This window comes from Muntiacus reevesi, chromosome 15 (genome assembly GCF_963930625.1).
Source record: "Muntiacus reevesi chromosome 15, mMunRee1.1, whole genome shotgun sequence".
Lineage (NCBI taxonomy): Eukaryota > Metazoa > Chordata > Mammalia > Artiodactyla > Cervidae > Muntiacus > Muntiacus reevesi.
In genome coordinates this window covers 38,802,032-38,815,617 of record NC_089263.1, presented here as the reverse complement: position 1 = coordinate 38,815,617, position 13,586 = coordinate 38,802,032, and the positions used below count along the sequence as shown (strand labels likewise).

General features: G+C 37.6%; 1 protein-coding gene and 1 non-coding gene across 4 annotated transcripts in view; one reads left to right on the top strand and one right to left on the bottom strand.

Annotated features, from left to right (window-relative positions):
- The window catches only part of G2E3 (G2/M-phase specific E3 ubiquitin protein ligase), a 62,126-nt gene that overhangs the window by 37,873 nt on the left and 10,667 nt on the right, over positions 1 to 13,586 (bottom strand). For all 3 annotated transcript variants that reach the window (XM_065906288.1, XM_065906289.1, XM_065906290.1), the window contains exon 2: positions 634 to 674. In XM_065906288.1, coding sequence (XP_065762360.1) covers positions 634 to 674 — 41 coding nt within the window. The remainder of the gene's footprint in view (positions 1 to 633; positions 675 to 13,586) is intronic.
- On the top strand, positions 5,670 to 5,776 carry LOC136147727 (U6 spliceosomal RNA). Its single transcript, XR_010659374.1, has one exon. It is a non-coding gene; the product is annotated as a U6 spliceosomal RNA (small nuclear RNA).

The window sequence follows — 13,586 nt, the reverse complement described above, 5'->3', positions numbered from 1 at the left end:
CCACCAGGGAAGTCCCCAAGATACAGTTTTAAGTATAACACTTTTAGAGGCAATCAAACAATAAATTTTAAAAAGGGTAGATCACAGAGAAGTAGTGGCAACTGAGTATAAAGTAACAATTAAAAAAATTTCATCTTCCATAGTAGCAAATCTAATATACTATTTATAACTAATAAATGAAGAAAACAACTAAAAAGTAAAGTCTACATCTGAGGAAATGGTTGTGAGCACTAACAGGCAAGGTTTCCCTTTTCATGTTAAACTTCTATACATTAACTGTTCTCATTTGCATTTTATCTTTTGTAAGAAGAAAAATCACACAAAAAGGTAAAAAAAATCATATTTATTAAATAAATAATACTGTTTTATTCAAATACAAACCACATTTGATAAATATAGAATATACAAATAAAATTTGGCATATAATCCTTTTCTAGCAGATTTTTGTTGAAATTAATACATGAAACATTATACTTCAGTATAAAGAAACACGACCTAACCATGGATCAGGAAATTCATTCCTAGTGTTTGAGTAGAGGTCTGAAAGATTAATTGTAATTTAAAAAAAAGGAAGAATGATGTATCGTAATATTTTAAATTAAACTTGAAAATATTTTAAATATGATTACTTACTAGAATTCTGTGAGCCTCCAGGTTTATTTTCACTCATTTTACTAGGAAAAATAAGAATATACAATCAGACATCTTAATTTTAAAATTCTCAAATTACCCATTTTATTTAGATTTAATCAATGTATGATAACAAACAAGCTGCATGATCACTTCTCACTCCAGTACTTTATTTCCTCACCTTTCCACATCTAAGATCTGTAATTTTCAACAAAGGCGGTAAATTCTGGGGACAGTGTTGAAATTGGAGGGAATGTTTTTTAGTTATCAAAAAAATTAGGATGACTACTGGTATTTACTGAAAAGGAGACCCAACTCAGGACATACAAGGAACAAAGAGACTTAAAACTATCAAATTTCTAGCGGTTTCAGAAACCTACTATAGAAAATTCCATAAACACATGATTTCAGCACCTCACCTAAAATAAACATAAAAATTTTAACTTATAAACAATATTTAGTCAGTATTCCAACAACAGATTTATATTTGAGATTCAGTCTCTTCAGCTTATAACTTCTCACCATTCCCCTCTGCAGATGAATTGCAGCTACTGCTTACTTAAGTTCACTGGATTGATAATTCAGAGTGGCTGAGGTCCACATGGCTATGTCTTGTCCTCCTCTTTCCCTTCAGACTGTAAGGACCTGGCCATCTCTCTTGGTTCAACAATGCAATGAAGTTCTGTCTAGATTTTTATAACATATGTTCAGACAACTATAAGACTTAAAGAAAGGTACCTAAAGATTCTTAATCACAAGCCTCAAAACTCTGACCTAAACAAGTGTTTTCGCATCTTTACAAATAGAAAAGAATAGGAGTATCAATCTCACATACCAAAAAAAAGAAAAAAAAAAGTAATACAGGAATATATAGTACTTCATGCTGAAAAGCCTCCAAATATCACTGGCTGCAAAATGATAATCCTTAGAAACATCTCCAGTGCTATCAAAACATGAACAAGAAAGGTTTTTCCTGTTTGCAACAATCTAATAAGTACTCTATATATGCTTTTCAAAGTGTATTAATACACAGTATTCCACACAGACCAATGGAATAAAAATAAAGAACCCAGAAACAGATTCAGATTTTTCCAGTCATTTGATTTTTAACAAAGGTAACAATAAAAAGAAGTCTTTTATCAACAAATGATGCTGGAAAAAATGGATCTCTGCATGGAAAAAAGGGAAACTTGAGATTCACACTTTACACCATAAATAAAAATTAGTTTCAAGTGGATCATAGATCTTACTGTGAAAGTTAAAGTTTTAAAAGAACTTCATCAAACTTAAAAGATTCTACCCATCAAAAGATATCATTAAGAAGGTAAATTCTGCATGCCACATACTGGAAGAAAATATTTGTAAAACTATGTCAAACAAAGACTTGTACCCAGAATACATAAAGAACTCCTAAAACAATACAAAGAAAACAATTAAGAAATGGGCAAAAAACATGAATAGACACTTCATGAAGCAAGATACACAAATGGCCAATAAACATTTAAAAAATGCTCAACATCATTGTTAATTAGGATGATAAAAACTAAAACCACTATGAAGACTACTTTATACCTGTAACAATGTCTAAGATTAAAAAATAAAAAGACCATAACATCAAACATTGGAAAGGATATGAAGCAACTGGGGAATTCTCATAAATTGTTGATGGGAATGTAAAACGGAATAATCATTTTGAAAAGTTCTAGTAGTTTCTTAAAAGTTAAACATATATACACAAGCACCTAGCCTTTGATGTAGGAATTTCACAGCCAGGTATACATCCAAGAGAAATAAAAAAACATATAGACTAAAATCTTATATAAAAATGCTCATAGTAGCTGTCTTCACAATACTCCCAAACTGGAAGCCTACAAGTCCATCAACAAGAAAATTGATATGCAAATTGCAGTCTATTAATAAAATGCAATATTACTTAGCAATGAAAAGGTAACAAGTGCTGCAGGAAGCAATAAAACAGATAAATCTACAAATATGCTGTGTCAAAGAAACTGCACACTACTATTATCTACATTATTCCATTTACATGAAGTTCTTTACATTTTTTTTAAATAAGTAACTTATCAGGGAAAAAATATCACAACAGTGCTAGTCTCTCAACTGGGAAGATGATGGGAAGGAACTTAAGTAAACTTTCTGAAATATCCTACTCTTCCTAGGATGATCTAAGAAAGCAACTTTAGGAGAAGAAATGTTCAAAAAGCTCTTAATTCTGTAATTTTCAAGGAAATACCACCTTAAGCCCACTTCACAGCTCAGACCTAATGTTGATTCTTTTTACACATAACCTTGACTTTGCTTTCCCTATCAAAACACTACTTCATTTAAATTTCACTTCAGTGCCACCCTTCTACAAAATCCTGTAAGAACTCTATTTTACTCTTTGGGGCAAAGCCTTGTGGTTCCCCTGGTCTGTGATCTCTCTCATTGCATTGTCAACAAGCCTAACTCAATCACACTACAGGTTTATCCCTGGTGGTTTTAGGCCAGCTGGGCTAGAACAGGTGAAAGGCAAATGTCACAAACATAAACTGGGGAATCTGTTTAAAGGATATATAGGAGTTCCTTTCACTATTCTTACAGTTATTTTCTAAGCTTACTTGTACTTGTGTTACTTACTCAGTCGTGTCTGACTCTTTGTGACCTCATAGACTATAGCCCACCAGGCTCCTCTGTCCATGGAATTCTCCAGGCAAGAATACTGGAGTTGGTTTCCATTCCTTTCTCCACGGAAACTTCCTGACCCAGGGATGAAACCCAGGTCTCCCACATTGCAGGTGGATTCTTTACCATTTGAGACATGTGGGAAATCCTTTCTAAGCTTAAGATTATGTAAAAATTAAAAGTTACTCCCAAACAGGATAATGTTCCAAAGGTACTACAAAACTCATATTTTTGACTGGTTCACATCAGCTTTCTTCCTAATCCACAGCAAGCCAATGATGATTTACTTCAGTCAAGAGTCTCTAAAACAAAACTTCCAAAAAAAAAAAACCTCACATATTTTTAACTGGATTTTATCATTTTCTTTTCAGTACATGAATTTTAAGCCCTTCCAGGGCTTCCCTGGTGGCTCAGATGGTAAAGTGTCTGCCTGCAATGCCAGAGACCTGGGTTCAATCTCTGGGTCAGGAAGATCCCCTGGAGAAGGGAATGGCAAACCACTCCAGTACTCTTGCCTGGAAAATTCCATGGACTGAGGAGCCTGGTAGGCGACATATATACATATATATGTATATATCTCAGTATATACATATATACGTATATATCTCAGTAACAGCCCAAGTCTTGGTCTTAGAAATACTATCAAAATATTCCCCCCTTACCTGAGAAATCATTAACAATTTAATGAAGAACTCCAGAAGGCCACTATCTAGACATATTCTGAGTCTCCTGTATTGCTTACCTCCACTTGGTCAGTCACTGACACTCAGTTTGAGTATCCTCCCTTCAAAAGTTGGAGCCTAATTTCTTTTTCCTTGACTGTGGCTGTGCTTAGTAACTTCCACCAAAAAGTCTGGCAGAAATGACAAAGCATAACTAGGTCATAATAGGAATTATGACTTCCTCCTCTCTATCATGGATCACTTGTACTAGAGGAAGCTTACTGCCATATCCTAAAGACTCAAGATGCTCCTAGGAGAGCTCCACTTGGCAAAGAACGGAGGCATTTACCCACAGTCATATATGTGAACCATTTTAGAAATAAATTATCCAGAACCATTCTGGCCTTTATAAGACTGCAGTGTGGTTGCCAGCCTAAGAGCAACTTCCTGGAAGATCCAAAGCCAGAATCCCACAGCGAAGCTGTTCCCAAATTTCTGACCCACAGAAACTGACAGATAATAAATGTCTGTTCTTATAAGGCACCAAGTTTTGCAGTGATCTGTTACACAGCAATAGATCACAAATATAATAAAGTGAGCCAGACTCCCACTCACTCTGAGAGGCTGTATTAACAGCTTTTTTGTGGAAATCTTAGGATTTTCAATAAATAAGATCCCATTATTTGCAAATACATATTTACTTCCTCTTTTCTGACATAGATGCTTTCATTTCTAGTTCTTGACTGATTGCTCTGGCTAGGACTTCTAGTACTTTGCTGAAAAGGAGTGGTGAGAGTGGGCACCCCTGTCCTGTTTCTGATCCTACAGGAAAAGTTTTCAACCTTTTACCATTGAGTAAAATGAGAACTGTGGGCCTGTTATCTATGACCCTTAAAATGTTGAGGTATTTCCCCCTTCTATACCCATTAAGTTGAGAATTTTTTACATGAAAGGATGCTCAGTTCAATTCCTTCACTCAGTCATGTCCAACTCTTTGCGACCCCATGGACTGCAGCACTCCAGGCTTCCTTGTCCATGACCAACACTTGAAGCCTGCTTAAGTTCATGTCCATTCAGTTGGTGATGCTGTCCAACCATCTCATCCTCTGTCATCCCCTTCTCCTCCTGCCTTCAATCTTTTCCAGCATCACAGTCTTTTCCAAGGAGTCAGTTCTTTGCATCAGGTGGCCAAAGACATTTACAATACCATCAAAAGGACTGAACTATTTAATAAATATAATAAAGAGGTGCAAGATTTATATACTGAAAGCCACTAAACACTGCAAAAAGAAATGAAATAACCCAAATAAATGGAAAGAACTCTGTTCATGGTTGGAAGACTTAATATTTTTAAGATGGCCATTCTCCCCAAAGCAATCTATATTCAATGCAATCCGTATAAACGTCCAATGATCATTTCTGTAGAAGTGGAAAATCTGATCCTAAAATCTGTAAGAAATTATGAGAGCCTGAATAATTAAAGCAATGTAAAAAGTTGAAAGAATCATACCTCCCAATTTGAAAACTTGCTACAACACAATCGTAATAAAAAAAATGGTGAGACTGGCATAGGAAAGACATAAAGAAGTTAAGAGCCAAAAAATAAATCTATATATCTATGACCAGTTAATTTTCAACAAAAATGTCAAAACCATTCAGTGGAGAAAGAACAGTCTCTTCAACAAATGGTGCTGGGTGCTTGATTCGGCAGCACACATACTAAAATTGGAACGATACAGAGAAGATTAGCATGGCCCCTGCGCAAGGATGACACGAAAATTCGTGAAGCGTTCCATATTTTTTGGTAACGATAACCCTATATGCAAAACAGAAAAAGAGACACAGATGTACAGAACAGAATTTTGGACTCTGTGGGAGAAGGCGAGGGTGGGATGTTTCGAGAGAACAGCATCAAAACATGTATATTATCTAGGATGAAACAGATCACTAGCCCAGGCTGGATGCATGAGACAAGTGCTCGGACCTGGTGCACTGGGAAGACCCAGAGGAATCGGGTGGAGAGGGAGGTGGGAGGGGGGAGAGGGATGGGAATACATGTAAATCCATGGCTGATTCATGTCAATGTATGACAAAAACCACTACAATATTGTAAAGTAATTAGCCTCCAACTAATAAAAATAAATGGAAAAAAAAAAATGGTGTTGGGCCAATTGGGTGACCACAGGCAAAAGAATGAAGGTGGACCTCTATCTCACACTACACACAAAAATTAACTCAAAATGGTTTGAAGATTTAGCATGTAAGAGCCAAAACTATAAAAATCTCAGAAAAAACCATGACCTTGGATTTGGCAATGGTTTCTTATGTATGACACCAAAATCACTAGGAACAGAAAGAAAGAGTAGACTGGATTACATAATCAAGAGAGTGAAAAAGAGAAGATATCTGAAAATCACTACTTGATAAGACCCTGATGCTGGGAAAGACTGAAGGCGGGAGGAGAAGGGGATGAAAGAGGATAAGATGGTTGGATGCCATCACTTACTCGATGGACATGAGTTTGAGCAAGCTCCGGGAGTTGGTGATGGACAGGGAAGTCTAGCATGCTACAGTTCATGGGGTCGAAAAGAGTCAGACACGACTGAACAACTGAACTGACTAATTGACTTGATAAGGATCTAGTATCCAGAATATATAAGAAATTCTTACAACAACAACAAAAAAACAAATCAACTGAAAAACAGAAAGGATCTGAACAGACATTTCTTCCAAGAAAATAAATGGGCAACAAGCACATGAAGAAATGCTCAACATCGTATTCCTTAAGGATATGCAAATGAAAATCATAATGAGATACCACTCATTATGCTAAGGTTACCATAATTTAAAAATAAAAGGAAAACAAGCAAAGGCAAGGATAAGGAGAAAATTACAACCCTCATACACTGCTAATGAGAATGTAAAATGGTACAGCTACTGTGGACCAATAGTTCAGCAGTTGCTCAACACATCACAGAATTGTCACATTACCCAACAATCACACTAGGTACAGTTTTGGACAGTTCCCTTTATGCCACTTTACTTTTATGAAAGACCCACATTATATGTGTTTTTGCTAACCAAAAAGAAATCCAAAAAGGATCTTCATCTTTATAAAAAAAGAAAGATAATTAGTTCTTTATTATATCCCATTTCAGCCTACAAAAGATGTCATATGAATGCTCTACTTCCAGATGGCTGGGTAAGCCTGTACTTACTGAAAAGGTTTGAAAACAGATATTCAAACAAGAGGGCTTCCTGGTGGCTCAGCAATAAAGAATCTGCCTGAAACACAGAAGCTACAGATGATGTAGGTTCAATCCCTGGGTCAGGAGGATCCCCTGGAGAAAGGAATGGCTACCCACTTCAGTATCCTTGCCTGGAAAATTCCATGGACTGAGAAGCCTGGCAGGCTACAGTCTGTGAGGTCTCAGAGTTGGACATGACTGAAGTGACTTGGCATGCACATTCAAACAAAAACTTTCTCAAAAATGTTTGTAACAGCAATACAGACAATAGCTAAAAAACAAACAACTCATCTGTCTGTCAATCAGTGAATAGATACACAAAATGTGGTATATCCATACAAGAGTTTTATTCAGCTATTTTAGAAAATACAGTACTGGCTTATGTGACAACATACATCAACCCTAAAAATATACTAAGATGTTAGAAATGAAAAGTCATATACTGTACTGTTGTTGTCCGGTCATTAAGTAGCATCCAATTCTGTGACTCCATCGACTGCAGCATGCTAGGCTTCCCTGTCCTTCACTATCTCCCAGAGTTTGCTCAAATACATATTCATGGAATCGATGATGCCACCCAACCATCTCATTCTGCTGCCTTCAATCTTCCCCAGCATCAGGGTCTTTTCCAACGAGCTGGCTCTTTGCATCAGGTGGCTGATGTATTGGATGGAGCTTCAGCTTCAGCATAAGTCCTTCCAATGAATATTCAGGGTTGATTTCCTTTAGGATTGACTGTATAATCCCACTTATATGAAGTATCTAGAATAGGTAAATCTACAGAGACAGAGAGCAGATTTGGGGTTTACAGGGATGGCAAAATAGGAAATGTGAAGTGACTGTCTAATGGTGTGAATTTTCCTTTCAGGAAAATTTCAGGATGAAAAGGTTTTAGAACTAGATAGAGGTAATGGTTGCACAACACTGTGAATGTGTGAATACATGGCACTGAGCTATACACTTCAAAATGGTTACTTTTTAAAAAATTAATTTATTTATTTTAATTGGAGGCTAATTACTTTACAATATTATAGTGGTTTTTGCCATACATTCACATGAATCAGCCATGGGTGTACATGTGTTCCCCATCCTGAACCCCCCTCCCACCTCCCTTCCCATTCCATCCCTCAGGGTTATCCCAGTGCACCAGTCCAGAGCACCTTGCCTCATCCATTGAACCTGGGCTGCAATCTGCTTCACACATGGTAATATAAATGTTTCAATGCTATTCTTGCAAATCATCCCACCCTCGCCTTCTTCCACAGAGTCCAAAAGTCTGCTCTTTACATCTGTGTCTCTTTTGCTGTCTCGCATATAGGATCATCGTTACCATCTTTCTAAATTCCATATATATGCATTAATATACTGTATTGGTGTTTTTCTCTGACTTACTTCAACTCTGTATAATAGGCTCCAGTTTCATCCACCTCATTAGAACTGATTCAAATGCATTCTTTTTAATGGCTGAGTAATATTCCATTGTGTATATGTACCACAGCTTTCTTATCCATTCATCTGCCAGTGGACATCTAGGTTGCTTCCATATCCTAGCTATTGTAAACAGTGCTGTGATGAACATTGGCGTACACGTGTCTCTTTCAATTCTAGTTTCCCCGGTGTGTATGCCCAGCAGTGGGAATCCCAGGTCATAAGGCAGTTCTATTTCCAGGTTTTTAAGGAATCTCCACACTGTTCTCCATAGTGGCTGTACTAGTTTGCATTCCCACCAACAGTGTAAGAGGGTTCCCTTTTCTCCACACCCTCTCCAGCATTTATTGCTTTTTTGATAGCAGCCATTCTGACTGGGGTGAGATGGTACCTCACTGTAGTTTTGACTTGCATTTCTCTGATAATGAGTGATGTTGAGCATCTTTTCATGTGTTTGTTAGCCATCTGTATGTCTTCTTTGTAGAAATGCCTGTTTAGTTCTTTGCCCATTTTTTGATTGGGTTGTTTATTTTTCTGAAATTGAGCTGTATGGGCTGCTTGTATGTTTTTGAGATTAATTCTTTGTCAGTTGCTTCATTTGCTATTATTTTCTCCATTCTGAAGGCCGTCTTTTCACCTTGCTTAGAGTTTCCTTTGTTGTGCAAAAGCTTTTAACTAGGTCCCATTGTTCGTTTTTGCTTTTCAATTACTCTGCGGGTGGGTCATAGAGGATCCTGCTGTGATTTATGTCAGAGAGTGTTTTGCCTATGTTTTTCTCTACGAGTTTTATAGTTTCTGGTCTTACACTTAGATCTTTAATCCACAAAAATGGTTATTTTTATGAATGTGAATTTCACTTTGATAAAAAAAGTTGACACCTACCATATAATAGGCAGATAGGCAACCAAGAGAAATGAAGGCATATGTTCACTGTACACAAATGTTCACAGTTGCTTTATCTGTAATAGCCAAAAACTATAAACAACCTAAATCTACATCAACAGACAAGTGATAAAACAAATTTTGGAATATTAATATAATGAAATACATGTACTAAAACCCATTGAACTATACTCTTAAAATGGGTGAATTTTATTCTATACAATTATATTATCAGATGGATGTTTAAAAGTTAGCCACCATTAAAAAAAAATAAAGATATTTATTTAAACTAAAGGAAAAGCACTACATAAGATGCTTTTAAGTCACCTCTCCATCCTGACAAGAGCTGAAAAGACAAATCAATATTTCTTGGATCTGTAAGAGAGGTAACAGCAAACCACTGCCCTCTGAGACTGTAAAGAGGTACATGCAGGGTAATCACAGCTTACCTGAGCAGAGAGTTACCAGCTGAAACTGCTGTGGGATCCAGTATACGGGCAAGAAAACCTAAACTATAACTGACTGACTAACTGCTGGAGGCTCAGCGTGGACAATTTTGAGAGTTAAAAACTCCAGGGGCATACAATCACAGGGCCCCTCACCATTATCACCAGGAACCCAAGTAGAAGTTCACAGTAAATATCAGAGAAAAATTCCTGTATGATTTTGGCAAGGGGAGGGTAAACTACCATTTTTAAATACATCAAAGCACTCTGTTCTTTTTAATAAGGCCTGCCCTCAGGGGAAATTAGTGCATGCTAAGTTGTTTCAGTTGTGTCCAACTCTTTGCAACCCCATGGACTGTGGCCCACCAGGTTCTGCTGTTCATGGGATTCTCCAGGCAAGAGTACTGGAGTGGGTTGTCATGCCCTACTCCAGAGGATCTTCCTGACCCAGGGATCGGACCCACGTCTCCTGTGGCACTTGCAATGTAGGAGGATTCTTTTAATGCTGAGCCACCAGAGAAGCCCATTTTTAAATACAGCAAAGCACTCTGTTCTTCTTAATAAGGCCTTCCCTCAGGAGAAACTAATTAACCAGAGCCCAATCTGCTGTGTATTATCAGAGCCTAAATGACCCAGGAAAAGAAAAATATTAATACCAAACTCCACCATACTCTAGCCATCCTGTACCAAGGAGAAGGGGAGAAGAAAACTGAGATACTTTAAACTTCACAGTACAGAGGCATAGCCTCACAAAAAGAATGAGACTTAATCACAGAACTGGAAAACACTTCCCTTCTACATCTTACCACCTCGTTACTATTGGCTCATTTACAGCAATTCCTTTTATTCAGTACCTTGTATCTGGCTATCAAGAAAAAATTTACAAGAGATATCAAAGAGCAAAATGTACAGTTTGAAAAGGCAGAGCAAACATCAGAACCAGACAAGGGAGGCATGTTGATAGATTTATCAAAACAAGATTTTAAAAAAACTCTTTATTTTGTATTGGGATATAGCCAATTAACAATGTTGTGATAGTTTTAGGTGAACAGCAAAGGGACTGAGCCATACGTATATACATATCCATTCTCCCCCAAACTCCCCTCCCATTAGGGATGCCACATAACATTGAGCAGAGTTCCATGTGTTATACAGTAAGTCCTTATTGGTTATCCATTTTAAATATAGCAGTGTGTAATGTCCATCCCAAATTTCCCAATTATCCCTTCCCATTGCCCACCCTCCTCCTGCCCCAGCCCCCGGCCCCGCCCCCACCCAGAACCAAAAGTTAGTTCTCTAGTCTAAGAGTCTCTTTCTGTTTTGTAAGGTCATTTTTATCATTTCTTTTTAGATTCCAATATAAACGATGTCATATATTATTTCTCCTTCTCTGACTTACTTCACTCAGTATGACAATTTCTAGGTCCATCCATGTTGCTGCAAATGGCATTATTTCATTCTTTTTAATGACTGGGTAATATTCTAGTATACATATGTACCACATCATCTTTATCCATTCCTATCAGAACAAAGAATTTGAAATAACTATGATTGATATGCTAAGGGCTTTAGTGGATACAGTAGGCAATATATAAGATCAGACAGGCAATGTAAACAGAGAAATAGAAATCCTAAGAAAGAACCAGAAAGAAATGCTAGAGATCAAAAACGCTAATGGAAATGAAGAAAGTGGTAGAATAACCAGTTCAATAAGTCCCCCACATATGAACAAGTTCCATTCTGAGAGTGTGTTCCTAAATCCAATACAGTTAGCCCAGGTAACCAACTAACACAATCAGTAATATAGTACTGTACTGCAGAAGGCTTAAAATATTTTTCACACAAATAACACGTAAGAAAGAAACAGACATGAAAAATAAACATTTTTATTCTTACAGTATAGTACCTTGAAAAGTACAATACAGTACAACAACCGGCATACAGGAGATGGCATCGAGTGAACAGGCAAGAAGAGTTACTGGCTAGAGGAAAAAGAGGAGGAGGGAGATGGTAGAGCTGAAGGGTCACCAGCACTAGGAGACGGAGGGCAAGCTGCAATTTGACTCATGCCTGACACTGATGGCACAAGTTCTGGTTCCTTGCTGGATTCAATTCTATCTACCCTCTTGAAAAAATTATTCAGTGATGTCTAGGTAGTAGATCTTCTTTTCTCATCACAGATGACATGGTAGCACTGGGCTGCATTCTGAATGGCTGCTACAACCTTCATGTACTGTTCTACATTTGGGGTCTGTGCCTCAAAAACTAACAGTGCTTCCTCAAATCAAGAAAACTCTCTTGCCATTTCCTGTGTTATGAATTCTTCAGTTACTTCTTCCTCTTGTCTCTCTCAGTCCTTTCTCTCAGCCTCTATTTCATTATGCCTTCATTAGTAAGCTGGAGTTCAGTGAAATCATCCTCTTACAGATTTAGCTCTAACATCTCGCTAAGGGTCAATATGCTGCAGAAGACTTCTTTGGACTCCTTATTCACCTTCTCAACTCCATGAAAATCATGAACAAACTACAGGCAAAGGTTCCTCCAAACCCCATTCATGGTGACAACTGTAATTTCATGCCAAGCAAAGTCAATGTTTTTTACAGCCTTGTAGATGTTACAGTCTTTTCAAAACTGTCACAAGGCTGTTCCTGACTCAACACCTGCCTTTACTGCCTGACAAGAAGTGTGATGTAAATACTTCTTGAAAGTTGCTGTAACTCCCTGGTCCACAGGCTGGATGAGTGACAAAATATTTGGTGGCAGATGCACTCCTTTGACGGTAGGATGAAGTCAATCATGAATGAGGGGTAGCCTGGAGCACTGTTGAGCAGCAAAAGAATGTTGAACGGGATATGTCCTTCTCCAAGCAGTATTTCTCGATCTCCAGGATTAAGTGGTGGAAAAGTCAGTCCTGGAAAATGGCCTGTGTAACCCAGGCTTTGGGGTTTCTATTCCACATAACAGGAAGAAAGCACTTGGCTATGTTTTTAAGGGCTCTTAGGTTCTCTGAATGATAAGCTAAGAGAATTTTCAGCTTCATATCATCAGAAGCACTGATATCAAACAAGAGAGTTAGCCTATTTTTTTTTTTGCTGCTTTATTAAAGCCTGGCATCACTTTTCTTCCTTACTGACGTAACTTCAGTTTGGCATCCTCTTCCAGTACGGTCCTGTCTCATCCACAAGATACCTACTCAAGTCAACATGCACCTTCATCAATAATTTCTTAAAGTATTTCAGGAAATTAATGGGCAACTACTGTATCTGCACTCACCACCTCACCACTTACTTTTACTCTGTGAAGGCGGCTCTAGCCTTGAACTGATGAATCCAGCCAAGATGGCATTAAAAGATGCCATCTGACTCTTCACTCAGTTTCTTCCTCAAGTCTTCATAAAGGCATTGAGCTTCCTGCTGAATCAACATTAAGCTGAGAGGAACTCGACACTGACACTGATCCTGCAGCCACACACTGAGAAGTTTCTCCATCACTTTTCCATGCTTCTTCAATATTATTGTCAACAACATAGGCATAGCAGACTTCACATGTTCCATAATCCTGTTTTTGTTCTTTAGAATCATGCCTGGTTAAATGATTCATGTTATAAG